At 44.3% G+C, this 27,801-nt stretch overlaps 1 protein-coding gene across 1 annotated transcript in view; it reads right to left on the bottom strand.

Moving 5' to 3' along the window:
* PCP4 (Purkinje cell protein 4) overlaps window positions 1-8,954 on the bottom strand; it is a 62,640-nt gene extending 53,686 nt beyond the window's left edge. Inside the window, exon 1 of the mRNA XM_082625525.1 lies at window positions 8,791-8,954. Within this exon, the coding sequence (XP_082481651.1) occupies window positions 8,791-8,799 (9 nt within the window). The 5' untranslated portion in view covers window positions 8,800-8,954. The remainder of the gene's footprint in view (window positions 1-8,790) is intronic.
* Window positions 8,955-27,801: the final 18,847 nt, after the last annotated feature.

The following is a 27,801-nucleotide window of genomic DNA, read 5'->3' as shown; positions in this document are numbered from 1 at the left end:
AGTGGAAGCCCTGGGGAAGGAAAGAATAACTTTGTCACGATATCTGTGGTTGTTCTTTTTCTACTCTGAAAAAAATAATCCAGGACAATATTAGTTTTAATATGTTTCATGTCCAAGTCCTAAATGGAATTGGGACAGGTATAAAAGAAATTGGGCTGTATCCAGGATACGTCAGAAAATGAGAAATTTAATAGGATAGGAAATGTGTAAGTGAAACCTAGCCTGACTTTTCCTCAAGAATCTCTGTGATTTTGATCAGGATTCGCCTTGGGGCACTCAGTTCCCTATTTTAAATGCCTACTTGGAATGAAATGACCATAGGGCCTCCTTTAATTCTAAGCAGAACGGTAGAAACAACCTTCTTTCTCTGGGTCAATGGTCTTTAAGAAGGCCAGCTGCACCCCAGGAAGGGGCAGGGACACCATGTTCAGCTGTACAGGTTGTGCACTGAACAACTCTAGAGGGTTCCACTGACACAGAGTGCAGTATGGATGGCACCTCAGGGATTGTAAGGTGCTCAACTCTTATGACCATGCATGGTGAAGAGAATTTTAGAATGTCTAGTTATATCCATTTAGGATCTAAGATCAGTAAGAAAGAAATTAGATGTTGCCAGTAGCTATTATCTGGATTGATATCGACATCATCATTTGCTGGGTGGGAAACAGTGGAAATCCCATGTCTGAGGATGGTCCAGAACACCCTCCCTCTTTTTTTCCCTTTTCTTTTAATTGAAGTATAGTGATTTACAATGTTGTGTTCGTTTCAGGTGTACAGCAAAATGATTCACTTTTATATATACATATTATATATACTATTTCAGATTCTTTTCCATTATAGGTTTTTACAAGATACTGAATATAGTTCCCTGTGCTATACAGTTGGACCTTGTTGCTTATCTCTTTTATATATAGTGGTATGTATCCATTACTCCTCCCCCCACCACTTTCCCTTTGGTAACCATGAGTTTGTTTTCTATGACTCCCTCACTCTCAAGTTGCTCTTGGAATATCACCACATGCTGCACTGCAGTTCCTTGTGCTCCGGTAAGAGGATTTATATTTATACACCTACATTTAACCAACCTAATCGCACCACAGTAGGTAAGTGGCTTTAAAAAATTCCTGCATAGTCACATGCTACAACATGGATGAATCTTGAGGACGTGAAGCTAAGTAATACAAGCCCGTTACAATAAAAAGACAAATATTGTATAATTCCACTTATATGAGGTACTTAAAGTAGTCAAATTCATAGAGGCAGAAAGTAGAAAGGTGGTTAACAGAGGCTAGAGGGAGGAGAACAGGGAGTTGTTTAATGGGTAGAATTTCAGTTTTACAAAATGAAAAAGTTCTAGAGATCTGTTTCACAACAAAGTAAATAAACCATACGACTGAATTATACACTTAAAAATGAGAAAGATGGGGCTTCCCTGGTGGCGCAGTGGTTGAGAGTCCGCCTGCCGATGCAGGAGACACAGGTTCGTGCCCCAGTCCGGGAAGACCCCACATGCCGTGGAGCGGCTGGGCCCGTGAGCCATGGCCGCTGAGCCTGTGTGTCTGGAGCCTGTGCTCCATAACGGGAGGGGCCACAACAGTGAGAGGCCCGCATACCGCAGAAAAAAAAAAAAAGAATCTTAAACTTTAAAACAAGTGTAATTTCTTAATTAGTTTTTAAATATTGGAACTTAACCACATGACTGACAGAAAAGTGTATTGGCTAAAAAAAAAATTTCAAAAAGATCTTGGGAAAAAGGAAGAACATATTTCCTTGCTATATTTTTACTCTCTTGTTTGGTTAAGACCAATGTTAATGAGTATTGTCAATCTCTGGGGTCCTCTTCTCAGGCATCGTATAAAATTAAAATAACTAGTCACTTTGTTAGAACCTTGGCCATGATACAGGTGCAGTGTTATGGGGACAAATGACCATTTCTTTCACCATGCCACTCCACAACAGTTTTGGATTGTAATAGCCAGAAAAGTGTAATCTCACGTCAATCCAGAAAGAAACTCAGTTATCAAATCACCATAAACAAGTATTTAAAAACTAACATTCAAAAGACAGTCCAGGCCATTTGGTGAAGGATTGCAATATGGATGACTTGAGATATTTCAGTCTTAGGAAATCCACCAGTGTCCTCAAACTGGAGGCTGAAACCTCCCAGAGCAAATGACGCCCTGTTCTTCCTTATAGCTCCATCATGATATGAAACTTGCCCTATTTGAGTGGGGCAGTTCACACTTTTTGGCTTCTTCCCTTTAGATGTCCTGCAGGGGCGTTTTCAATTTGTGGATGATTACCTTCTTGCTTTATGATTCTAATTTGTCTTCCTTTTGTTTAAAAAGTGGCAGATTAAGAGTAAAATATAAAATAATGGCATTTAGTGGGTGCTTGATTTTTCCACTGGCAATGTTATAAATATGACCAAGCATTTCCCTTTCAGATATGGAACAAGAAGTCATTTAGTGAGATTCTGAAGCATAAATTTAGGGCTATTTGCAAGGCACAAACCATATTCAAGCAGATTGATGCCTGGAATGTGTAACTTATACTGAATTGTTCATGTAAAACAGCCCAGAAATGGATGTTGGATTTATGGGTTTGGGCCATTGCCAGATGTGGCAAGCTTGCTTGGCTTATGACACAAAACAATGAGCTATAGAACATTCTCTTATCCATACCCAAAGGGCACCTGTACCAAATCGAATGGAAAATGTTTCCCCATTCCTTATTTATACCTCACTTCATTCCAAAGACTGGAAGAACAGTAAGTAGTTTGTGCCTGGGGACAATAAAAAAGTGGAGACAGACCCCACGAGACTGCACAGCAGCCTGGATGCACAATTCAATGTCCTACTTCCCAGGAGGACAAATATGAATTGATGTCTTTTTGCATATGAATTGTCCTGTATACCTATTTCAAATATAAATTAATTTGAAATATTTCAATATGCACCTATAATTAAAATATTTGTTTTAATTAGTACTAACATTGGTGCTTCATTTTTAAGTATTAATTAAAATATTTAAATATGCAACTTGCTTTCTGTATGCTAGATATATTGCACCTGCAACAAGACTCCAGAATTCACAGTTTGGCTGATGACGATTGGACATATGGAGCTAACTTACTAAAGATCAGTTTGGACTATTTCTAATTCACCTCTAATCCCAGTCAAATTGGTTTTCTATTTCAATACAGCAGCCATTTTTCAAGGTAGTCTCGGGTTCTGCCCCTCAGGTTACCACCCCTTTTTGTTTGAATTTCACAGAACTTAGCTGAATCAAAATAGTCTCATTGAAGAATAACCCCAAACTGAAGGATATTAGAATTCTCCATCCCTCCCTCAGCTCCCTATTTTCCTTGACATTTTCCCAAATGTGAAGAGTTCTTTCTATTGAGATTCTTCTAAGTTTTTCTCATTTTCTTTGCCTGCCGTGAAGGTATTTATTTTGCATGTATAACAATGCACCCATTTCCAATTTAAAAGGATTTAAGTGGCAAACACAGGTTTCAAACCCCGTAAACAACAAAAGAGAGAACTTTTTTCTCTCCAAACTCACCTGGACCACAAATCTCAACATTTAGAGAAGAGGGTGCTGGACTGTTGGTCACAGTAACTGATAAATCCACAACCTGAAATCTACTGATTCATCCGGTAGATTAATCTACTGAACATTACAAAGTGCCAAACCAGGAGCCAGGTCTGTGGATGACTCAGGAAGTTCAAAGTCTAGGTAGGATAATTCTACTAAATAAAATGCAACCCATAATACTTGCTATGGTCTGGATGTTTGTGTCCCCCAAAATTCACATGCTGAAATCCTAATACCCAAAGGTGATGGCATGAGGAGGTGGGGCCTTTGGGAGGTGATTAAGTCATGAGGGTGGAGCCCTCATAGATGGGATTAGTGCCCTTTATAAAAGAGACCCCAGAAGGCTCCTTCGCCCCTTCCACCAGGTGAGGATACAGTGGGAAGTCTGCAACCCAGAAGAGATCCTTCACCCAAGGATGCTGACACCCTGGTCTCAGACTGCCAGCCTTCAGAACCGTGAGCAACAAATATCTATTGTTTATAAGTCACTCAATCTGTGGTACTTTGTTATAGCAGCCCAGACAAATCAAGATAATACTTTAACAGCATGATCTTTACTACTGTGTTTTATAAAAAATACCAATCAAATATAATATATACCTGTGCATATGCATCCCCTAAAATCTTTCTTTTCCCCCACTATGAAGCCCTTTCTGGAAAGTCATTCTAAATTAATGGAAAGCCCCAGGCTTGTGTTCATGATATCATTCAGGTGTTCAAATAGTCCAGTGTTCCCAGTGGACCAAGAACAGAACGACCCCAAACAAATTGTGAATTCTTTCCACCTATGACAACACCTCTGATGAAGCACTGAGAGCAGAAAGTAGAATTTTAAAAAATAATGAAGAGAACATGTTCATCATAAATTCAAGGCACTTTCCATTACAAAACTCATGTTTCCTCTTCATCTTGATCACACTATTCCACTAAACCCCTAATAAAATCAATTGTGAGTCATTTATTCAATTTTTCTCTCTAAAAAAAATACATCTTGCATTCTGTCACTCTTAGAATTCAAAAGAGAAAAACGGTGACACTTCTTAATCCCACAGCATTCGTTAATGAAATGCAGAATTGGGGAAATCAATCTTATAATAATCCATTACCATCACCAGCCCAGCAAACATATTTTCTTGCTTCACTGTGGCCTCTTCCCACTTAGGAAATGTTGAAACTCGAACCCAAATTGCAATTGGTGTCTTTCTAGACCTATTGTTTCCAATTAGGGTAGAGAGAGCATCTATCAATGTGTGATCCAGAAAAACCATATAGATCTTGCTGGATCTTCCTATATCTCCCCTCAGGTATATCCCCAAATGAGGTTAAAATTACATAAGAAATTGCATTTTCATTTGACCTTCTCTTGCTAAGCCTTTGGGGCCAGTTGTAAAATCTACATTGTGCACAGTTACCCTCAGAATCCGTGCTTAACTGGTCTAAATTATACTGTTCCTTGCAAACCTATTACTCACCCGTCAGCATCTGTTTCAGTTCACTATTACATCATAGGAAGCACACAACTATACTAATTTTCATTTTAGGCCTGTTTCATCTTACTATTTCTCTCACCAAAGGGTTACACTGAGAGCTGAGTAGGTGAGCCCTAAACCAGTGTCATATGTGATTTTTAAACCAATGGCTACTTCCGGAAAAAAAATCAAGTCTTTTCCATCCGCCGCTCCCCAATATAAGTGGGCATAGCTTTCCCTTGCAATCTCTGTCCAGAGCAACACTGTTCACTGCTTTCTTCTTGCTTTAGAGATTTAATGTATCAGGCAAGTAGCTTCTGATTCTGTGTTAAGGATACACATGTGGGTCTAAAGATTTGACCCACAAAATTCCTCGGTGTGTTCAAACCATGCCTTGACAGGTGTGGTCCTTTTGTCGTGGCCAATGTCTGGATGGGAGAAAGGCCCAGAAACCTGGCACCAAATTGCAACACCCCATCCAAGCCGATGCAAGAAAAGAGACTGTGAACAGCAACAGGGAAGCGTCAGGAGAGTGCTTTCCCAAAGGAGTCTCAAGTCTAATTCACAGCTGTCAACGGATGCATTATGCAACTGGGAACTCCCCCATTCTCTCACAAACAGGGCGATGGTGTGTGTCATTTTTTAAATCAGCTCTCCAAATGTGTGCCTTAATCATTAAAATCTTGCTCCTGGCTCTGCTAAATAAGTACTTTTAAAAAGCAACTTAAAAACAGACACCTGAACGAGAAGACGGAACTGATTGTCACTGTTGGTGGAACTTTTTGTCAAATGGTATTATTAGGTCACTAAAAAAAAGAAGCCTTTCTCTTTCTTGGGCAGGGAAGAGATGACAATACATTTTGTAAACTTCAACCCTGGTGTTTAGGATTTTTGATCCAGTGAACGTACCGAAGCCTGTATCCCAGCTAAATTATCTTCCAGTTCATTTCATAGATTGCTCCAGGCGCATCTGACACACTCTAATACTGAAATGTCAGTTAGACACCCCTGCAAACCACCTCCACTCTCTCACATTACCCTAAATTTGGACTTTACTTTCCTTGCTATACTTGAGCTTCTTTTTTCAATCACATGCCATTTACCCCCAAAAAGCGTTGTCAAAGGGGAAAAAGATGTGTTGTCGTAAAGTCACCCAGTTTAAAGCCAGCTCCAGGCTCAGTCCCCCCACCAAAGGCTGCAAGAACTCAAAGAGAGAGCTCAGCCCAGGGAGAATTTGGCCCTTTTGGGGCCTCTCCTCCCAGCCCAGCTGTGAGCTAGGGAATTTCTGCAGCCGGCACTATACCCTGACAGCTGGAGCAGCAACTCTGTGCCCATGAGACTCAAATAAATCCTGAAGTCAGGGGAAAGTCTGACAAGACCCATTGCTTTGGCCCCTCTGGGGTAATTAGTTACACAGGTAAGTAAATGATCATCTGAAATCCATCCCTGCCTGAGAATTATTAAAATTAGAAGCCACATGGAAGTCATCCAACTAAAGAAAAGCTTAGGGGGGAGCGGGGAGAGATCCCGTCCTCTACCCAGAAAGGAGCTTCTGTTCAACTTTATTAAATGTTTTAAGCAGATTTAAGTTTGAGTCGAGGGACAAATTCCCACCCTCCAAGGGGCACGCTCCCAGAAACTTGGAGATGAGCCGCAGACCTGGTCACCGGGGCTGCACATGATGTGGGGGTTGGGGGGATGGGCGCAGGAGGGAGAAAGGCAGAGAGAGCCGGAAGGGAAGCAAAGGGGGGCAAAGGTGTGAGATGTTCATGTTGTGGGATTTTATCAACATTCAAGAAGGAAGGCAGAGTTCTTGGAAGAGCCCACAAAGGCCTCTGACGGAATGCTGGGGGGCGGGGCCGCGGCTGCAGAGCTGCCCTAATTACATGTTCAGCAGAAACGAGGTTGTGATCCTAATGATGGGCGAGCTCTGGGAAGTTTGCTGTCTCCCTGGGGACCCACAGTTAAGTGACACTGCCAAGCTGAGGCATTCTGGAAAGCTCATGAGTATGGCATGGGACAAGGAGCCTCTGCTGAAGATGGGTGACAGCCAGAGGGGAGAGCCAGTGGGGGGATCCCCACTCCCGAAGAGTGCCCTTTAGCTAACTTGATCGAAAACAGGGAGCCCCCTGGCTACACAGGTTTCTAAGTCCTTCTTCTATCTGAAACTATTAAGTTGCATAAAAAAAAAAAACCCACCCCACACGGCCATCCCTTCTACTTGCAAGCATGGTGAGCCGATGCAAACAGAGAAGATACTGAAATCTCTGTCCAGTCTACAGAAAGCCCCTCACCGGAGCATTCAGGAAAAGAAGCCCTGGCTCTCATCGACCTGTCTCTGTTTCAGAGCCCCAGCTTCCTGGCCTCAGCTCCCCACCCTCCACCTCTTTCGCTTTCTCTGGCATGCATTGTTCATACGGATCAGAAAATTCCACATGCAATTTGGACATCAAGACCCACCCAAGTCCTGGATATGCCCTTCACTAGCTGGTGGCTTTGAGCCAGCTGACCTTGAACATCTCTGCACCTCAGTTTCCTCATCTGTCAATTGGGAGTCATAATAGCACCTACTTCACAGGCTTGTGGGGAAGTTCAAATAAGGTAACTAGATGCCCTGCTTGGTACTGGGGACACTGGGCAAACAGGAGCTGCTGTGGTGGAAGGTTTGTTGCTGCTGGAAGGTTTCTGCCTTCACATCTTCCATCCACGCTCGCACTCTTCCTTGCCCGATCCCTTGGCTCCATACCAAACCCTGTTCCTAAATTTTATAACGCTTTGCCTGCTCCGTCTTCATGTCATGTTTATATCAAAAGTCACCCATCAGAGAGGTGAAAGCAGGGAAGAGGCATTTTATTTCTGAAGTTGTTAATTTTACTGTAGATTTCAAAAAAAAAAAAAGGATCCCCCGTCTGTCAAAAAAAAAAGGCAAAATAAAAGATTTTTTAAAATAATGATTTAAGCGCCAGCCAAAAGGATATGAAAGTGGATTTGTCTCAGCTACCAAGTGGAATTAGAGGGTGATAGTGTACAACCCCCAAACTGCCTTTTTGAAAAGAAAGACAGAGAATAGGATCTTTTTAAAAATACAATGAGCTATCAGTTTGCCCCAACAAACTCTTCTGGATAAACAGATACAGAGCAGTGACTTTCAATTGAAAATTGGAGCCAGAGTTTCTCCCATCTTAGACTCACACGCCCATACGCGCAGATTTTTTGTGGTTCGTACAATTTGCATTTCTCTACTGGTTTTACTCTGACTAACTGCAGATGTAGTTTGTATAGGCAATGCTTCCACGTGGCCACGCAATGCAATCCTTCCCTCACTTCTCTTCTGAGGCTGACTTTCGCCAGCTGGCCTGCCTGCTCACGTTCTGACAGGTACCCACCAAAGAAAACACGTGAAGACACACACGCTGCAGGAGTGCAAATCTTCGCAAGAGACTAAAAACACTCAGCTTTCTCTCCTGAGGTCTAGACCCCAGAGCACTTTCCAAAGTCACAATTAAATCACAAGCAAAACAATGAATCCCTTTCTCTACCTAAGGTGAATTTTTAAAAGTTGCAAACAACCAATGTCTGCACTTGTCACGCAAACCCAGATATGAACAGAGTCAGTCCCCCAAGCGAACGGTTCCAGAGTCAAAGTGTTCTACATTTTCTGAAACTAAACGAGCCCCTTCTCACCCCCAGGTTTCCCTCCAGGAGTCAAAGCCCCACTCACCTCACTCATGATGCTGTAACGGCAGCTCCGGTATCTCTACCAGCCACACGGAGAGCACTGCTCAGGGGTCGCTGCTCCCCCGGTCCTGGCTTTTCTCTTAAAAAGGGCTGCCCAGTGGCATCATACCTCCCGTGAACCAATGGGATTCATTCACCTGTCTGAACGCCTGGCAGATATCTGAGGGCTCCCAGGGCCACCTAGTGGAGCAACGGAAGAAGGCGGGCTCGGTCACATCTCCAAGTCCTCCTGCCAGGGAGGGAAGGAAACGACAGATGACAAAACGGTCAAAGTCAGAGGCACACGGGTCATCACAGGTTTGCCGTGGATCATAATTTCAAGGGGTACAGGATTTAGACATGTGGAAAATGCACTTTCAATGTCGGTGGACAGAAGGGGTTTTCTTTTCGAAGAAAGACCAGTCTGAAAACACCGGTGCCGGCCGTTCCACACCCTCCTGGTTTTCTCAGGAGCTGTCATTTCCTCATCCATTGTAGCACAGTCTCAGCCTGGAGAGTTGAACATTCTCCACTCCTCCTCCAGCCCCAAACCTGCCAGCCTGCTTGCACCCCAGGTACTCATCCCCTGGTGGGGTCATGGACTTGGAGAGTCACGCTGTGACCTCAGAGGAGAGCAGTTCCCCCAGCTTTGCCTATGGGTGTCATAGCCTCGCAAGAACCAGGAGGAAAATGGCTTTGACCCTGGAATCTGCCCGTCCAACCTGGCTGTGAAGATCCTTTTGCCCAGGTCTGGACTCCTAAGACCCTGAGAAGCATCCGAGTGGGCCCTTGATTTTCACAAGGCAGACGTCACAGATGAGAATGTAGCTGATGCACAGAACTGAGATGTGTGTGACTGCCTGTCTCCTTGGTCCTTCCTGCAACTTGCTGGCTTCAACTGGGCCCAGATTCAAGCACAGGAGCCTCAGAGTGGTAACAACGATGGCTTCTCATGGCAAATCCGCCAAAGGATAACAGTAACTCCTCACGTGCCAAGGACCTACTGGAAATACAAACATACCCAAGTGATGACTATGGAATAGCTCATGTAGATAAATAAATGAGGACCTGGGTACAGCGATATGATCCTCAGATGCCTCACGGGCCTCACCTTTCACCCAGAACACAGACATTCAATCAGCAGCTGCTCTTGGAATCAATGCTAGTCACAACCCTGTCTCTGACTCTCCTCCATCGGCTTCCATCACCTCCATCACCTCAGCAGCATCTCCCTTCAACTTCCTCCTCCACGGCTCCTCCCTCCCTCACTTCACGCCCCATGGGGTTTTCAGGCCACCTCCATGCCCTCCTTGTCCAGGCTTTCTCTTCCCAGTGGGCACCCCCAGCTCTGCACCCCAACAATTCTGGCAAATCTTAATTCTCTCCCCATTCCCTGTTCTTTCCTGATTGTCCTTCCTGCCTGGGAATGGCCCACGGTGACTGCTCCGGGGTGGAGTCCCACCATCTCTCCCTCGCAGCCATCCTGGGATGCAGATGCCCTGGTGGGACCTGGGAATATTTGGGTGACCTACTGTTTGAAACCCAGCCTGTTGGATCCACAGAAGCTACTTCCTGAGTTTGGAGGAGGAAGTAAGAAGTGGTGACTGCAGGGCAGGTGCAAGATTTAAGGAGGCTCTGACTCTCATGTCCATGCACATGCTGACGCTGCACTTGCTCAAACCCGAGAATCAGCGCCTCCTTAAATTGTGTGCCCTGGGTGCCGGCATTGTGCCAGCATGGTCCTGGCCCTGCTGGCAGCTTCCCAGTTCCCAGGAGGGGGTTGATGAGCTTCATACCAAAGAATAAAAGCACAGTGAAAGGAGAGAACAGAACCCCTCTGGATGCCATCAAAGAAGAGGCTTGAACATGGTTCTTTGGGGAGTGTTCGAACCAGAATGTACATTTCAAGGTGGAACCAGAACAGATAAATTCAATCAACAGCATGAGCACCGGATGGAAACTTCAAAACCTGTGAGCACAGGCTGCCCGAGGAGGCTGAGGCAGAAGCGCTGGGTCTGAGCCCTCGTCTGTGCCTTGTGAGCACAAGTGAGCAAGACCACGAAGCAGCAATAAACGCGAGTCTCCTACGGCTTGTGGGAACCCATCTTCTTAATTTATAGCCGCTTTAGGTAGGAATTGTGTCTGTAGAAGGCCCCTTTCAATGGGAAGATTGGTACATTCATTATAATAAATCATATTTCACAGAGCAACAGAAATGGACTTAATATGTAAATTATGCATACATGTACATATCCTAACCACACAAATCATTTGCAAGCTATCAAAGCATCTGCCTGCCGGCACATCCTGACAGCATGCTCCTGAAATTCTCACCCTCCTTTCTCCCGCCCCCTGTTCCCAATTTCACACGTGGGAGAGCCCAGGTGGGATGCTTTTAGGACTCCCCAGCGGGTTAGAAAGTGGAGTTGGGAAGAGGAAGGTCAAGGTGGAGAACTGGGACTGCAGTGCTACCTGCAAATGTACCACAGACCACAGGAGGGAGAGCAGGGCTCCATCCTCCCCTTGAGGAGCAGAACCACACCCTCCGAAGGGAAGCCTGTGTGGCTGGGAATTCTGAGCACCCAGTGCCTGGAGGGAGTGGGGGAGCTCTCCCAGCGGCAACCTTGGCGGGGTCCCATGGGTTTGCAGGTTGTGCTCGGGCAGAGGGGACAAGGGAAGGGACACCAAGAACCAGCCTGTGCTCTGCTGCCCTGGCTCTGGTGCAGACACGGATTTTCTCCTCCCACAGACACACGTACAGAATTGCAACAGCTTGAGGTTTAGGGATCAGTAAGTACACTGTAGCGGGGGTTCCCAAGGGGAGGGCCCAGGATTGGTGGTGTACAGAGTGTGGGCTGTGGCTTTACTGAGTAGAGCGTGCAATTGATTGGGACAAACTGGGGGGGGGGCGGGGTATAAAGGTTATGGATGGATGATGTTATAGGCTGAATTGTGTCCCCCACAAAATTCATGTATCAAGGTTCTAACCCATCATACCTCCAAATGTGACTGTATTTGGAGATAGGGTCTTAAAAGAGGTAATTAAGGTAAAATGAGGTCATATGGATAGTTCCAAGTCCAATAGGACTGGTGACTTATAAGAAGAGGAAATTTGGACACAGTCCCATTACAGAGGGAAGAAGATGTGAGGACACAGGGAGAAGATGTCCATCTACAAGACAAGGAGAAAGGCCTCAGGAGAAACCAACCCTGCCAACACCTTGATATTGGACTTCCAGCCCCCAGAACTGAGAGAAAGTAACTTTCTATTGGTTAAGCCTCCCATCCTGCAGGGCTTTGTTATGGTAACTCAAGCAAACATATAGAAAACCTAGCAAGCACTTGGAGAGGACTTTTGGGGAAAGGCTAGAAGGACCTTAAAGGGGATTTCATCAGTGTTTGCCATGTCACACACAATTTAACACTATTCATTCCCCAGGACATCTTTAGTAAAGCAGTTATCTCTTGTTAGTAAGTTGTGAGGTTGTGTCTGTTTTAGAAAACACAAGGCAGACACGGCTTCAAGATGGCCGAAGAGTAAGACATGGAGATCACCTACCTCCCCACAAATACATCAGAAATACATGTGAAACAATATGTAGTTGTTCTATATGTGGAACAACTCCTACAGAACACCTACTGAATGCTGGCAGAAAACCTCAGACCTCCAAAAGGCAAGAAACTCCCCACGTACCTGGGTAGGGCAAAAGAAAAATGAAAAAACAGAGACAAAAGAATAGGGATGGGACCTGCACCAGTGGGAGGGAGCCGTGAAGGAGGAAAGGTTTCCACACACTAGGAGCCACTTCGAGGGCGGAGACTGTGGGTGTTGGAGGGCGGAGCTTCAGAGCCGCGGAGGAGAGCACAGCAACAGGGGTGCAGAGGGCAAAGCGGAGAGATTCCCACACAGAGGATCGGTGCTGACCGGCACTCACCAGCCCAAGGGGCTTGTCTGCTCACCCGTCAGGGCAGGCGGGGCTGGGAGCTGAGGCTCGGGCTTTGGTTGGATCCCAGGGAGAGGACTGGGGTTGCTGTGTGAACACAGCCTGGAGGGACTAGTGCACCATGGCTAGCCGGAGGGAGTCCGGGAAAAAGTCTGGAGCTGTCTAAGAGGCAAGAGACCATTGTTTTGGGGTGTGCGAGGAGAGGGAATTCAGAGTGCTGCCTTAATGAGCTCCAGACATGGGGGCGAGCTGCGGCTATCAGTGCGGATGCCAGAGACGGGCATGAGATGCTAAGGCTGCTGCCGCTGCCACCAAGAAGCCTGTGTGCGAGCACAGGTCACTATCCACACCCCCCTTCCGGGGAGCCTGTGCAGCCCGCCACTGCCAAGGTCCCGGGATCCAGGGACAACTTCCCCAGGAGAGCGCACGGTGCACCTCGGGCTGGTGCAATGTCATGCCAGCCTCTGCCGCTGCAAGCTCACCCCACATCCATACTCCTCCCTCCCCCGGCTTGAGTGAGCCACAGCCCCCGAATCAGCTGCTCCTTTAACTCTGGCCTGTCTGGGCGTGAACAGACACCCTCAAGCGACCTACACGCAGAGGCAGGGCCAGATCCGAAGCTGAACCCCAGAAGCTGTGTGAACAAAGAAGAGAAGGGAAATTTCTCCCAGCAGCCTCAGGAGCAGCGGATTAAATCTCCACAATCAACTTGATGTACCCTGAATCTGTGGAATACCTGAATAGACAACGAATCATCCCAAATTGAAGAGGTGGATTTTGAGAGCAACGATATATAATTTTTCGCCTTTTTCTCTTTTTTTGAGTTTGTATGTGTATGCTTCTGTGTGTCATTTTGTCTGTACAGCTTTGCTTCTACCATTTGTCCTAGGGTTCTGTCTGTCAGGTTTTTTGTATTTGTTTGTTTTTTTAGTATAGTTTTTAGTGCTTGTTATCATTGGTGGATTTGTTTTTTGGTTTGGTTGCTCTCTTGTTTCTTTTTTTTTTTACTACTTAAAAATTGTTTTATAATTATTTTTTATTCTAATAACTTTATTTTATTTTATGTAATCTTCTTCTTTCTTTCCTTCTTTTTTTTCTCACTTTTATTCTGAGCCATGTGGATGACAGGCTCTTGGTGCTCCAGCCAGGCATCAGGGCTGTGCCTCTGAGGTGGGAGAGCCAACTTCAGGACACAGGCCCACAAGAGACCTCCCAGCTCCACATAATATCAAACAGCAAAAATCTCCCAGGGATCTCCATCTCAATGCCAAGACTGAGCTCCACTCAACGACCAGCAAGCTACAGTGCAGTACACCCTATGCCAAACAACTAGCAAGACAGGAACACAACCCCACCCATTAGCAGAGAGGCAGCCTAAAATCATAATAAGTCCACAAACACCCCAAAACACACCACCAGATGTGGACCTGCCCACCAGAAAGACAAGATCCAGCCTCATTCACCAGAACACAGGCACTAGTCCCCTCCACCAGGAAGCCTACACAGCCCAGTGAACCAAGCATAGCCACTGGGGAAACACACCAAAAACAACGGGAACTACGAACCTGCAGCCTGCGAAAGGAGACCCCAAACACAGGAAGTTAAGCAAAATGAGAAGACAGAGAAACATACAGCAGATGAAGGAGCAATGCAAAAACCCACCAGACTTAACAAATGAAGAGGAAATAGGCAGTCTACCTGAAAAAGAATTCAGAATAATGATAGTAAAGATGATCCAAAATCTTGGAAATAGAATGGAGAAAATACAAGAAACGTTTAACAAGGACCTACAAGAACTAAAGAGCACACAAACAGTGATGAACAACACAATAAATGAAAATAAAAATTCCCTAGAAGGGATAAATAGCAGAATAACTGAGGCAGAAGAACAGGTAACTGGCCTGGAAGATAATGTAGTGGAAATAACTACTGCAGAGCAGAATAAAGAAAAAAGAATGAAAAGGATTGAGCACAGTGTTAGACACTTCTGGGACAACATTAAACACACCAACATTCGAATTATAGGGGTCCCAGAAGAAGAAGAGAAAAAGAAACGGACTGAGAAAATTTTTGAACAGATTATAGTTGAAAACTTCCCTAATATGGGAAAGGAAATAGTTAATCAAGTCCAGGAAGCACACAGAGTCCCATACAGGATAAATCCAAGGAGAAACAAGCCAAGACACATATTCATCAAACTATCAAAAATTAAATACAAAGAAAAAATATTAAAAGCAGCAAGGGAAAAACAACAAATAACACACAAGGGAATCCCTATAAGGTTAACAGCTGATTTTTCAGCAGACACTCTGCAAGTCAGAAGGGAGTGACAAGACATATTTAAAGTAATGACAGCCAAAAACCTACTACCAAGATTTCTCTACCCAGGAAGGATCTCATTCAGATTTGATGGAGAAATTAAAATCTTTACAGACAAGCAAAAGCTAAGAGAATTCAGCACCACCAAAACAGCTTTACAACAAAAGCTAAAGGAACTTCTCTAGGCAGGAAACACAAGAGAAGGAAAAGACCTACAATAACAAACCCAAAACAATTAAGAAAATGTGAATAGGAACATACATATCAATAATCACCTTAAATGTAAATGGATTAAATGCTCCCACCAAAACACACAGACTGGCTGAATGGATACAAAAACAAGACCCATATATATGCTTTCTACAAGAGACCCACTTCAGACTTAGGGACACATACAGACTGAAAGTGAAAGTGAGGGGATGGAAAAAGATATTCCATGCAAATGGAAATCAGAAGAAAGCTGGAGTAGCAATTCTCATATCAGACAAAATAGACTTGAAACTAAAGACTATTATAAGAGACAAAGAAGGACACTACATAATGATCAAGGGATCGATTCAAGAAGAAGATATAACAATTGTAAATATTTATGCACCCAACATAGGAGCACCTCAATACATAAGGCAAATACTAACAGCCATAAAAGGGGAAATTGACAGTAACACAATCAGAGTAGGGGACTTTAACACCCCACTTTCACCAATGGACAGGTCATCCAAAATGAAAGTAAATAAGGAAACATAAGCTTTAAATGACACATTAAACAAGATGGACTTAATTGATATTTATAGGACATTCCATCCCAAAACAACAGAATACACATTCTTCTCAAGTGCTCATGGAACATTCTCCAGGATAGATCATACCTTGGGTCAAAAATCAAGCCTTGGTAAATTTAAGAAAATTGAAATGTTATTAGGTATCTTTTTCAACCACAATGCTATGACACTAGATATCAATTACAGGAAAAAATCTGTTAAAAAAATACAAATACATGGAGGCTAAACAATGCACTACTTAATACCCAAGAGATCACTGAAGAAATCAAAGAGGAAATCAAACAATACCTAGAAATAAATGAAAATGAAAACACGATGACCCAAAACCTATGGGATGCATCAAAAGCAGTTCTAAGAAGGAAGTTTATAGCAATACAATCGTACGTTAAGAAACAAGAAAGATCTCAAATAAACAACCTAACGTTACACCTAAAGCAATTAGATAAAGAAGAACCAAAAACCCCCAAAGTTAGCAGAAGGAAAGAAATCATAAAGATCAGATCAGAAATAAATGAAAAAGGAATGAAGGGAACAATAGTAAAGATCAATAAAACTAAAAGTTGGTTCTTTGAGAAGATAAACAAAATGGATAACCCATTAGCCAGACTCATCAAGAAAAAAAGGGAGAAGACTCAAATCAATAGAATTAGAAATGGAAAAGGAGAAGTAACAACTGTCACTGCAGAAATACAAAGGATCAAGAGAGATTACTACAAGCAACTATATGCCAATAAAATGGAAATGACAAACCAACAGGCAACATCATTCTCAATGATGAAAAACTGAAACCATATCCACTAAGATCAGGAACAAGGCAAAGTTGGCCACAGTCAGCACTATTATTCAACATAGTTTTGGAAGTTTTAGCCACAGCAATCAGAGAAGAAAAGGAAACAAAAGGAATCCAAATTGGAAGAGAAGAAGTAAAGCTTTCACTGTATGCAGATGACATGATACTATATGTAGAGAATCCTAAAGATGCCACCAGAACACTACTAGAGTTAATCAATGAATTTGGTAAAGTAGCAGGATACAAAATTAATGCACAGACATCTCTGGCATTCCTGTACACTAATGATGAAAAATCTGAAAGTGAAATCAAGAAAACACTCCCATTTACCATTGCAACAAAAAGAATAAAATATCTAGGAATAAACCTACCTAAGGAGACAAAAGACCTGTATGCAGAAAATTATAAGACACTGATGAAAGAAATCAAAGATGATACAAATAGATGGAGAGATATACCATGCTCCTGGACTGGAAGAATCAATATTGTGAAAATGACTCTACTACCCAAAGCAATCTACAGATTCAATGCAATCCCTATCAAACTACCAATGGCATTTTTCACAGAACTAGAACAAAAAAATTCACAATCTGTATGGAAACACAAAAGACTCTGAATAGCCAAAGCAATCTTGAGAAAGAAAAATGGAGCTGAAGGAATCAGGCTCCCTGACTTCAGACTATACTACAAAGCTGCAGTAATCAAGACAGCATGGTTCTGGCACAAAAACAGAAAGATAGATCAATGGAACAGGATAAAAAGCCCAGAGATAAACCCACACACATATGGTCACCTTATCTTTGATAAAGGACGCAAGAATGTACACTGGATAAAAGACAGCCTCTTCAATAAGTGGTTCTGGGAAAACTGGACAGCTACATGTAAAAGAATGAACTTATAACACTCCCTAACACCATGCACAAAAATAAACTGAAAATGGATTAAAGACCTAAATGTAAGGCCAGACACTATCAAACTCTTAGAAGAAAACCTAAGCAGAACACTCTATGACATAAATAACAGCAAGATCCTTTTTGACCCACCTCCTAGAGAAATGGAAATAAAAACAAAAATAAACCAATGGGACCTAATGAAACTTAAAAGCTTTTGTACAGCAAAGGAAACCATAAACAAGATGAAAAGACAACCCTCAGAATGGGAGAAAATATTTGCAAATGAAGCAACTGACAAAGAATTCATCTCCAAGATTTACAAGCAACACGTGCAGCTCAATAACAAAAAAACAAACAACCCAATCCAAAAATGGGCAGAAGACCTAAACAGACATTTCTCCAAAGAAGATATACAGATTGCCAACAAACACATGAAAGGATGCTCAACATCATTAATCATTGGAGAAATGCAAGTCAAAACTACAGTGAGATATCATTTCACACTGGTCAGAATGACCATCATCAAAAAATCTACAAACAACAAATGCTGGAGAGGGTGTGGAGAAAAGGAAACCTTCCTACACTGTTGGTGGGAATGTAAATTGATACAGTCACTGTGGAGAACAGTATGGAGGTTCTTTAAAAAACTAAAAATAGAGCTACCATACGACCCAACAATCCCACTACTGGGCATATACCCTGAGAAAACCATAATTCAAAAAGAGTCATGCACCAAAATGTTCATTGCAGCTGTATTTACAATAGCCAGGACATGGAAGCAACCTAATTGTCCATCAACAGATGAATGGATAAAGAAGATGTGGCACATATATACAATGGAATATTACTGAGCCCTAAAAGAAGCAAAATTGAATTATTTGTAGTGAGATGGATGGACCTAGAGTCTGTCATACAGAGTGAAGTAAGTCAGAAAGAGAAAAGCAAATACCGTATGCTAACACATATATATGGAATCTAAAAAAAATTTTTTTAATGGATCATGAAGAACCTAGGATCAAGATGGGAATAAGGACACAGACCTACTAGAGAATGGACTTGAGGATACGGGGAGGGGGAAGGGTAAGCTGGGACAAAGTGAGAGAGTGGCATGGACATATAAATACTACCAAACGTAAAATAGATAGCTAGTGAGAAGCAGCTGCGTAGCACAGGGAGATCAGCTTGGTGCTTTGTGACCACCTAGAGGGGTGGGATAAGGAGGGTGGGAGGGAGGGTGACACAAGAGGGAAGAGATATGGGAACATATGTTTATGTGTAACTGATTCACTTTGTTATAAAGCAGAAACTAACACACCATTGTAAAGCAATTAAACTCCAATAAAGATGTTTAAAAAAAAAAAGAAAACACAAGGCAAATGCTGAGTGTGGCCACAGAGGGAGAAGCAAGCTGCCCGTGGGAAATCAATGCCCATGGCTGACACAGGACGCATCTGCCTGTGCGCCCCACACATGTCCACGATGCTCGCGGCCAGTTCAACGAGCACCCTGACACTGAGTGCTCCTCTGTCACGTGCCCAGGTGGGCTCTTGCACCACAAATCTCAGCCAGCCCCATCCATGCTCTTGGGGCACTGGTGCCCCAACCAGCCATGAGACCAAGGATGGCAAAGGTCCTCATCTTGGACTCCCCAAGGACAAGGGTAATAAACAATAAACGGATGGTCTTTAAACCTTGCCAGGTCATTCTGATAAGCAGTCAGTTTTGAGAATCACTGCTTGAAGCAGTGATAGGACACACACACACACACACACACACACACACACACACATCACTGACTCACTCCTTCCAAACTTCCCAGGCTCCATCTTGCCACCTACCCCCACTCCCCTTACCTCCTGTTAGGATGTGCACAGACATTGCTGACTCTTACATGGACCAGTGTTATTTAAACAGCTTCAACACATCCCTATCCTATGACCCTCCTCAGATCAGCCAAACACCATATTACATGATAGATGGAGCCAGGAACCGGAAGCTTAGAACTTTAATCCCTGACAGGAGCAATCGTTTTCCCTATGACTTTGGCCAAGCCCCTGCATTCCCCAGCGTCTCATTTGCTCCACTGGTAATATAGAAGTATTAAAACCTGACATCTTCCAACGTAAGCAAAAATATATACACTAACTATATTGAGCTGGGAAATAAATTTTGAAGGAACTTCAGGAGAATTAGATCGACAGCTTCCTATATTAGACCTGGGGGAATTCTTCAGCCTGGCTGAATTAAAATACAGACATGTGGTTCTATAATTTATGAAAAAATATACAATATGGATAGATTATTTTCATCTTCTTGGAAGCGTGATCCTGCCTGCAGGTGCAGAGCTGGACCACGCAGTCTTTCACATCTTCCTTTGGGCTTACTTAGAGGGATACTCTATATTGATGACCGAAGGCTTTTCCTCAGACTTTCAGACCCAATGCATCACTTGCGTACAATGGCGGGAGATGTGGGAGCTTTAAAAATATCCACCTCCTCTTTCATTTCTCCACCTTTGCTTCTCTACTGCTTCATCCTTTGTGGCTTTCTGTGAACTCCATGTGCAGCTGCAGTGTTGTCCTAATCCCTGAACATGAAAGGCTTCAGGACAGAGAACGTGGTCATCCTCCCATGATGGAGGATTCACCAGCTCAGCATCAGTGACTGGTTTTCCCCCTCCCTTCTGCCTTTACTGCTCCCCAAACAGAAGCCAACACTGGTCCCTTGGGGACTATAGGTCCCCACCCCCAAGTTTCAGCATCCTCACCCTAATGGGCAGACTCAGCGGGCTCCTGTCTTTGATCCCCCACCTTGTTTTCTGCTGCCTTGAATTCTTATCCCTCCTACAGATCCCAGCCCTCTGCCAACCTCTGGATGTCACATGGTCCAGAGCTGGGAGGCTACCCTGGTTGTATCTACAAAAGTGGAAATGCAACCTAATTCTACAAAATTCTCCTAGAAACATTTCTTTATCATAATACTTCATTCATGTGTTTGCTGTTTACACAAATCTAGTCTCTCCTTGGCTTTAAGTCTCTTGAAAGAGGATGACACCATCCCACCCAATACACTCTTCCACTGCCCCCGCCCAGCATGGTGTCAGCTCCCAACACTACTTTCCAACAAATAAGTATCCTATTGGTCACTAAGTGTGAATGTTGCTATATAAAGAAAACTTTTTTTTCTCTATAAAATTAGATTCACTTTCCAAAGCTAATGTGTAAGAATTTTCTCTTTTGAAAAGGAGAAAAGAGGATATTTCAAAAATCTCTATGTTATTAAGACAACTTTTTAAAACATTTCAAAAAATTGCTGGCCATTACAAAGAATGAAATAATGCCATTTGCAGCAACATGGATGGACCTGGAGATTATCATACTAAGTGAAGTAAGGCAGACAGAGAAAGAAAAATATCATATGATATCACATGTGTGGAATCTAAAAATATGATACAAATGAACTTTTTTACAAAACAGAAACAGACTCACAGACTTAGAGAATGAACTTATGGTTACCAAGGGGGAATAGTGGAAGGGTGAGGTGGGTCGGGATAATTAGGGAGTTTGGGCTTGGCATGTACACACTGCTATATTTAAAATAGATAACCAACAAGGATCTACTGTAAATTAATTAATTAAATAATTAATTAATTTCTGGCAAGAGATTGACTTGTGGTAAACCTCCATAACTGTGTTTTACTGCCTTTTTAAAGAAAAAATAGATTAATAGAAATATTCGGTCACGGCCTTCCAAGGTTTTAGCAAATATCACACTGCTGCCGTCCTGCCTCTGCTACTTCGCCCCTGCCCAACACGTGGGTTCCCCACCTTCTGTGCTCTAGAGCAACGGTCCCCAACCCTTTTGGCACCAGAGGCCAGTTTAGTGGAAGACAATTTTTCTACGGACTGGTGGCGGGGTGGGAGGTGAGCGGGGGGCAGGGATGGTTCCAGCGGTAATGCGAGCGATAGGGAGCGGCAGTGAAGCTTCACTCGCTCGCTGCTCACCTCCTGCTGTACGGCCCGGTTCCTAACAGGCCGTGGACCGGTACTGGTCCGCAGCCCGGGGGTTCAGGACCCCTGCTCTAGAGGTCACTCTTAACTGGCCACTCTGGATGATATATGTGTACATTTTATTATTTCTGGAAGGCATTGCAAGTTTGTTATCTTTGAGCTTTCTCTTCTCTCCCATCCACCCCATATCTCTCTGCCTCAGCTAAAATAACTTGAGTTTACTGATCCAACCTCCCACCCCACCTTGACCCTTGGTGAGGTCACTCTTTATTTACAAAAGGCTCCACCAGCAGAAGAGAAAGGGGGATTATACGGGAGATGGACACATACGGGTCAAACCCCTCTGCCACGGTTCTGTGGACCCTCCCTCTTGTCTCTTCTTCTAATTTCAAGTGCAACAGTCTTACCTGAAGCTGCTTCTATTCTCAAGGTTTAAATCACTCCCAGTTTAGGGACTTCCCTAACGGTCCAGTGGTTAAGACTTCACCTTCCAATGCAGGGGGTGAGGGTTCGATCCCTAGTCGGAGAGCTAAGATCCCACATGCCTCGTGGACAAAACACCAAAACATAAAACAGAAGCAATATTGTAACAAATTAAATAAAGACTTTAAAAATGGTCCACATCAAAAAAAAATCTTTAATATAAAAAAAATTTTTTAATCACTCCCTGTTTATAGATGAAAAGGTCATCTTATAACCTGTGGTCCCTTTCAGCCCAATTAAATGTCCAAGTCAGTCCCCGGGATGAGGCCTCCTGGACAGCTCCCAGAGCCAGTGTGCCACACCCTGCAGTGTGCTCTTTGATGGAAAGGTCAGTGGGTGTTTGTATTCAAAGAGCCCCTTCTCAGAAGGCCAACGTTGGGGCCTGCTGGGAGGGCTGTCCCATCTCGGCAGCCATGACAGCGTTCAGAATCGTGCTTTGTTGAGTCCTTAATTATTCTCCCTGTCTTTCCTTTCTACACAGGTGAACTCCTCCAATTCACTCTCCAACAACTGTACTCAAATTTTCAAATCAGTGATTCTGAAGAGCCATCCCACTTGTCCAGCGTTACAGGCTGAATTGTGGCCCCCATTCCCCACCCCAAACCCCAATTCATACATTGAAGTCCTAACACCCATGTGACTGTACTTGCAGATGGGGCCTTTAATGACGTAATGAAGGTGAAATGAAGTCATATGGATGGACCCTAATCTAATATGGCTGGAGTCCTTATGAGAAGAGATTAGGACACAAACACACACAGAGGGATGACCTCATGAGGACACAGGGAGAAAATGACATCTACAAGCCAAGGAGAGAAGTCCCAGGAGACCAACCCTGCTGGCACTTTGATCTTGGACTTCCAGCCTCCAGACAGTGAGATAATAAATGTCGGTTGTTTAAGCTGCCCAGTGTGTGGTCCTGTGTTACGGAAGCTCAAGCAGACTTGGATACGGGACCGTGACTGAGGTTCTTTCTACGGAGGACGCTCCAGTGGCCACCCCAGACCCTTGACCTCCCAGGACAGAAGCCTTGATTCCCCAGCTGCTTGCTGAGTGTCGGTGATGGTGATGGACTCAGCCCTGTACTCAGTCCCCCGGGGAGCCTGCTCTCAAGCCAAGGGAGCTGCCTCACCCAAAGCCGCTATGCCATGCTGGAGACACACCCACACCCAACAAAGGCCTGGCCCCCTTGCCACAATTCAGGGCAATTCCGCAGGGTTATCCATCCCAGTTCTGAAGCCTCCTGTGGGATCTGCTGGAATCACAGCCCACATTCCCCATCTGCTCCACCCTGGCCTCCACTCTGTCGACTGGAGAAAAGAAAAGCACAACCTGAAAGTTGAGAATGACATTTTATTTGAGGATTTAAGCCTGGGATTTAAGCCTGGGACGCAGCATCTCAGATCACCCTGAAGGACTGCTCTGAAGAGGTCAGGGAGGAGCCAGGATATACAGGAGGTTTTGCAACAAAAACCAGGTAGTGAGAACATCAAAAGATTACTGTTAATTAAAGAAAACCAGACATCTCAAGTTAATGACTTTAGTGCCTTTCTATGTATGGGGAGATGCAAGAGTCTGGGCTTATTGAAATCACTCCTTTGATATGCACCTTAACCATCTAGGGCCAGTATCCTGCTTTTCTCCATCCTGAGTCCCCTCACAGTGCACAGCTGGGGGCGGCTGCAGTGGCTGAGAGCTGGGCAGTGGGCAGCCCATTTGTCTCCCTCCTGAGTTCCCTCAGGGCTCACCGATGGGGTGGCTGTGGTAGTGTGATGGCTGCAACATCTTTTGTTTACTGATATGCCAGGCAGCCCTTTTTCACTCACAACTCCCACATGACTATGATGACAGGACACCACCCCCCATCACCCTGCGAATATTTTAACCTCCACCTCAGAGTCTACTTACAGGTACGACCTGACACAGACAGTTGTGATGGGAGAAGGCAGAACCTGACCTGGGGTTGGGAGCTGGACCACCTGCTGGCCAGCTGGCCAGGAGAACCCCCAATGGCAGCAGGTGGAGCGTGGAGGCCCCTGGGGTGCAGCCACACGGTGGCTGAAACGTTCACCCTGGTGAGGAGGGGTGCTACCCCTGCAGAAGGGAGCATGCAAGGTAAGGAGACGTGTGTCAGGCTTTCGAGAAATAGGTAGGAAAGCGTAACATAAGGACAGCAGAATGAGATGGCTGTTGCTGAGGAAATCAAGCCTTTGGAGACAAATAAGGCAAGGCTGGGGTGATTAATTAGGAATTGAAGACTAAGCGTGAAGCCAAGGGCACCAGGGAGACTGAGGTTTGCAAGATCGAAAAGCAGAAAAGAGGCTGTAGCAGAGAGAGAGCTGCAGAGATCTGCAGAGTTTCCCTTGAATCTTGGACTGAACAGTGATCTATGCAAAAGTCACTCCCTGATGCCAAAGTGGAAGAAACCTCCCAGCACTGGGGAAAAGCCCCTGAAGAATCCCTGGAGGTCCCACAGAACTGGAAACCATGCCTGTTCCCACCAGGCAAAGAGGAGCAATCTTGGGCATCGGGTCAAGGCCTCAACGGCCCATGGCTTAGTAACAGCGTTAAACTAGTCCCAGAGTAAAGGCTGTTCTTGGCTCACATAACAAAGCCTGACAGCAAGCCTCAAAAGACTCAGACCAATCCACAGGTGACTTACTCATGTGCCAGAAAAATAACCCAACACTCTTTGAAAGAATGCAGTAAAATCCAGCACCCGACAATCTGATATTCATAGTGTCTGGCATCAAAAACTCACCTAGTGGGCTTCCCCGGTGGCGCAGTGGTTGAGAGTCCGCCTGCCGATGCAGGGGACACGGGTTTGTGCCCCAGTCCGGGAAGATCCCACATGCCGCAGAGTGGCTGGGCCCGTGAGCCATGGCCGCTGAGCCTGCGCATCTGGAGCCTGTGCTCCGCAATGGGAGAGGCCACAACAGTGAGAGGCCCACGTACTGCAAGAAAAAAAAACAAACAAAAAAACAAACAAAAAACTCACCTAGCATACCAAAAAAAGCAGGAAAATACGATTCATTCACTTCATAGAAACTGATCACAATGGGGATGGAATTAGTAGGCTCTCCCTCCTATATCTCTGCTCCACGATCCTTTATGTGGGACTCTGCAATGCACATTTCAGCTTGGCCAGCCACTCGTTTCCAGAATCAGCCAAGAGGGAGCACGGGAGGGATGCTTCAAGGATGAAGGAGGAAGGAGAGATGTGTTCCTTCCCGTTTCTTTCTTGCTCTTCCTGCTTGATTGCTGTTCCTCTTGGTAGCAGCACCTCTTCACCCCAGCAGTGCAACTCCTCCTGGCTGGATCTCCTTGGTGGTTTTGCCTACATTTGCAGAACAAGCCTCACCAGGCTCCTTCCAGACACACCAGCCCGAGCCACGCTGCATCCTGGTCCTCAGAGGTCTGAACCTCAGCTCCGCGAGGCCCTTCCTCTAAGCTTCTAAGTTTTAATAATCCCAATTCTTCCCTTTGTTCCCTCAGCCCCAAGGGTGGGAGCTGCTTCCCATACTTGCTTCCTCTAGGACACCTTAATGTTTTCTTTTTTCTCCTTTTGTCCCTAGTCAACAACTTTACTCATTATCAATTTTTATACCAACTCCAATCTGAGCAAAAACTGGTGTGATTTCTGCCTCCTGATAAAGCCCGCCAGGATAGCCCCTTAGGTGCCTCATTACATTTAGTGCTCACAAAACTGAATAAGGTAGGGAATTCTATTAAGCTCATTTTTTCAGATAAAGAATCTGTGGTTCAAAGAAATTGGTAATTTGCCTGAAGTCCCACAGTTAGTAACTGTAAAGGTTTGTTTTTAGATACAAGCAGCATGACTCCAAAATGTGTGTGCTGACTGTATGGCAGCCTGTAACGATAACATGCCTGGACTCACTGGTATCGGGGGAAGTGTCCGTCAGAGGCTAGAGAGGGGTTAGGAGGAATCATACATACTACACACAGTCAGCCCGTGATCACGAGAGCACCCTGGAGAAGTCCTCGGGGTCATGTGGGATGAAATGAGTCTTGCATCTCAGACAGTGTCTACGTGAGACACCCCAAGTGATCCGGAAATAAAAATACCAGGGAACAGGTGGTTTAGTTGTTGTTACTCACCCACAATATAACTTTCAATTCCCTGAGTTCAGATAATCCATCTATTTTCCCTCAAGAGAAAAACAAATAATAGTTTATATGGCAGTAAAATTTAAAAATTTGATCATGGTTTTTCTTCTTGGGTGTATAACCTGGTGGATTCCACTGTCTCATTCCCTTAAACCCCTTAATAGAGCCCTTTCCTTGTACCAAGGGTTGTTCAGGACAAAGATTTGGGGGGGAGGGCAGGCGATGTGTACGCATGTGTGTGTCCCAAGGGCTGGAGAAAGGGGCAGACAGAAAGTAAACAATCATAACGTATTCCTAGGGGCACCTTCTAAGTCAAACAGCATTTAAATGGGTCATGAAAGAATTATATATCGTGCCCACTCTCTGGACCTAATGCATATGTCAATAGATGCTGGGAAATTGTGCTAGAATCTTTCAAGATGAAAGCAAAATTGTTGTCCACACTTGATCTCCTGCAAAACCTTCCTGTCACTTTAGTCATTTCAAGACAGTAAAACATTAGCATAAAAAATAAGTTCACTCCATTTAATATGAACACTTGCTTTAAATAATTCCAAATACTAAATCACACCAAAGAACTTATTACCAATATAGTAAAAATTAGAAAAAAATCTCAGTCAGTTCAATTCAGTGAAATAAAGTCTTTAGAAAAATTTAATTCTCTAATTAAGCAGCTGGCCGAGTGGGGAGGATGAATGCAATGTTCTCCCCACAGTGGCTGCAGAGTTACTAAGCTCATAGATGAGATATTCTGACTAAGACATAATTGTGGAGAAGGAAGGTTAAAAATGTATAAATGCCATCATATACTTGGATTCCAAAGGGCAAGGCCATTTTCATCACGTAGAGAACTTAGAAAAAAAAACTTTCACTCATCTGATGAAAAATAGCTTTTGCAAACAGGTGCCTACAAGTCAAAAATATTTTGGGTGATAATATTCTACTCAGTGGTCCTATTTTGGCCTGAACAGTCTAGGAGCCAGAATGTCATTTATAGCAACTCCCTTACCCAAAATATTAAAATGTGGATGAGCTCACTGCCCACTCCCCCATAAACACATATTCTTTAACAGTAATAGCAATGCCTTTAATAAGATCCAGAGGGACATGTAATTCTTCCAGAGGATGTGCATCCTTTGATCCCCAGGGTCATGGAAAAATACCTAAAACTTCATGAAGTACGTGAACTATTGAAAGAGCATCCAGAAATATGTGAGATACCAGCCTGGGGGCGGAGGGTAGAGATAGAGGGTATGAGATGAATGGCTACAGAGAGGGACTTTATCCCTGGGAGAATGGAGGAGCCCAGCAGTGGGGAGGAAGCATGACACTCACCATATGTGAAGTCTGTCCTAGGAGGACCAAGGATGAGCAGAGACTAGAGGGTGGGTGAAGTCAAGATACAGGAAGGGAGGAGCCAGGGGAAGTTCCCCAAAAGGTCTCCCAAAGAATCACTGAGTGAAGGAGAGGGAAAGAGGCCCAGAGCCAAGGAATGGAAATGGTCTGAGGTTATGTGTACGTACATCATGCTTTAAATGAGAAGGGTCAGGCAGGGCCAGTGAAGTCAGGAACTAGGCGTCAGACGGCCAGGTTGCAATGCTAGGTAGAAAAGGCAGGCAATTCTGGACATTGGTCTGAAGAGGAAAAGCTGCATCTTCTGTGACCCTGG

This window comes from Mesoplodon mirus, assembly GCF_964341445.2.
Source record: "Mesoplodon mirus genome assembly, chromosome: 6".
Lineage (NCBI taxonomy): Eukaryota > Metazoa > Chordata > Mammalia > Artiodactyla > Ziphiidae > Mesoplodon > Mesoplodon mirus.
The sequence above is the reverse complement of the archived record's forward strand: the minus strand, read 5'-3'. Positions and strand labels throughout refer to the sequence as shown.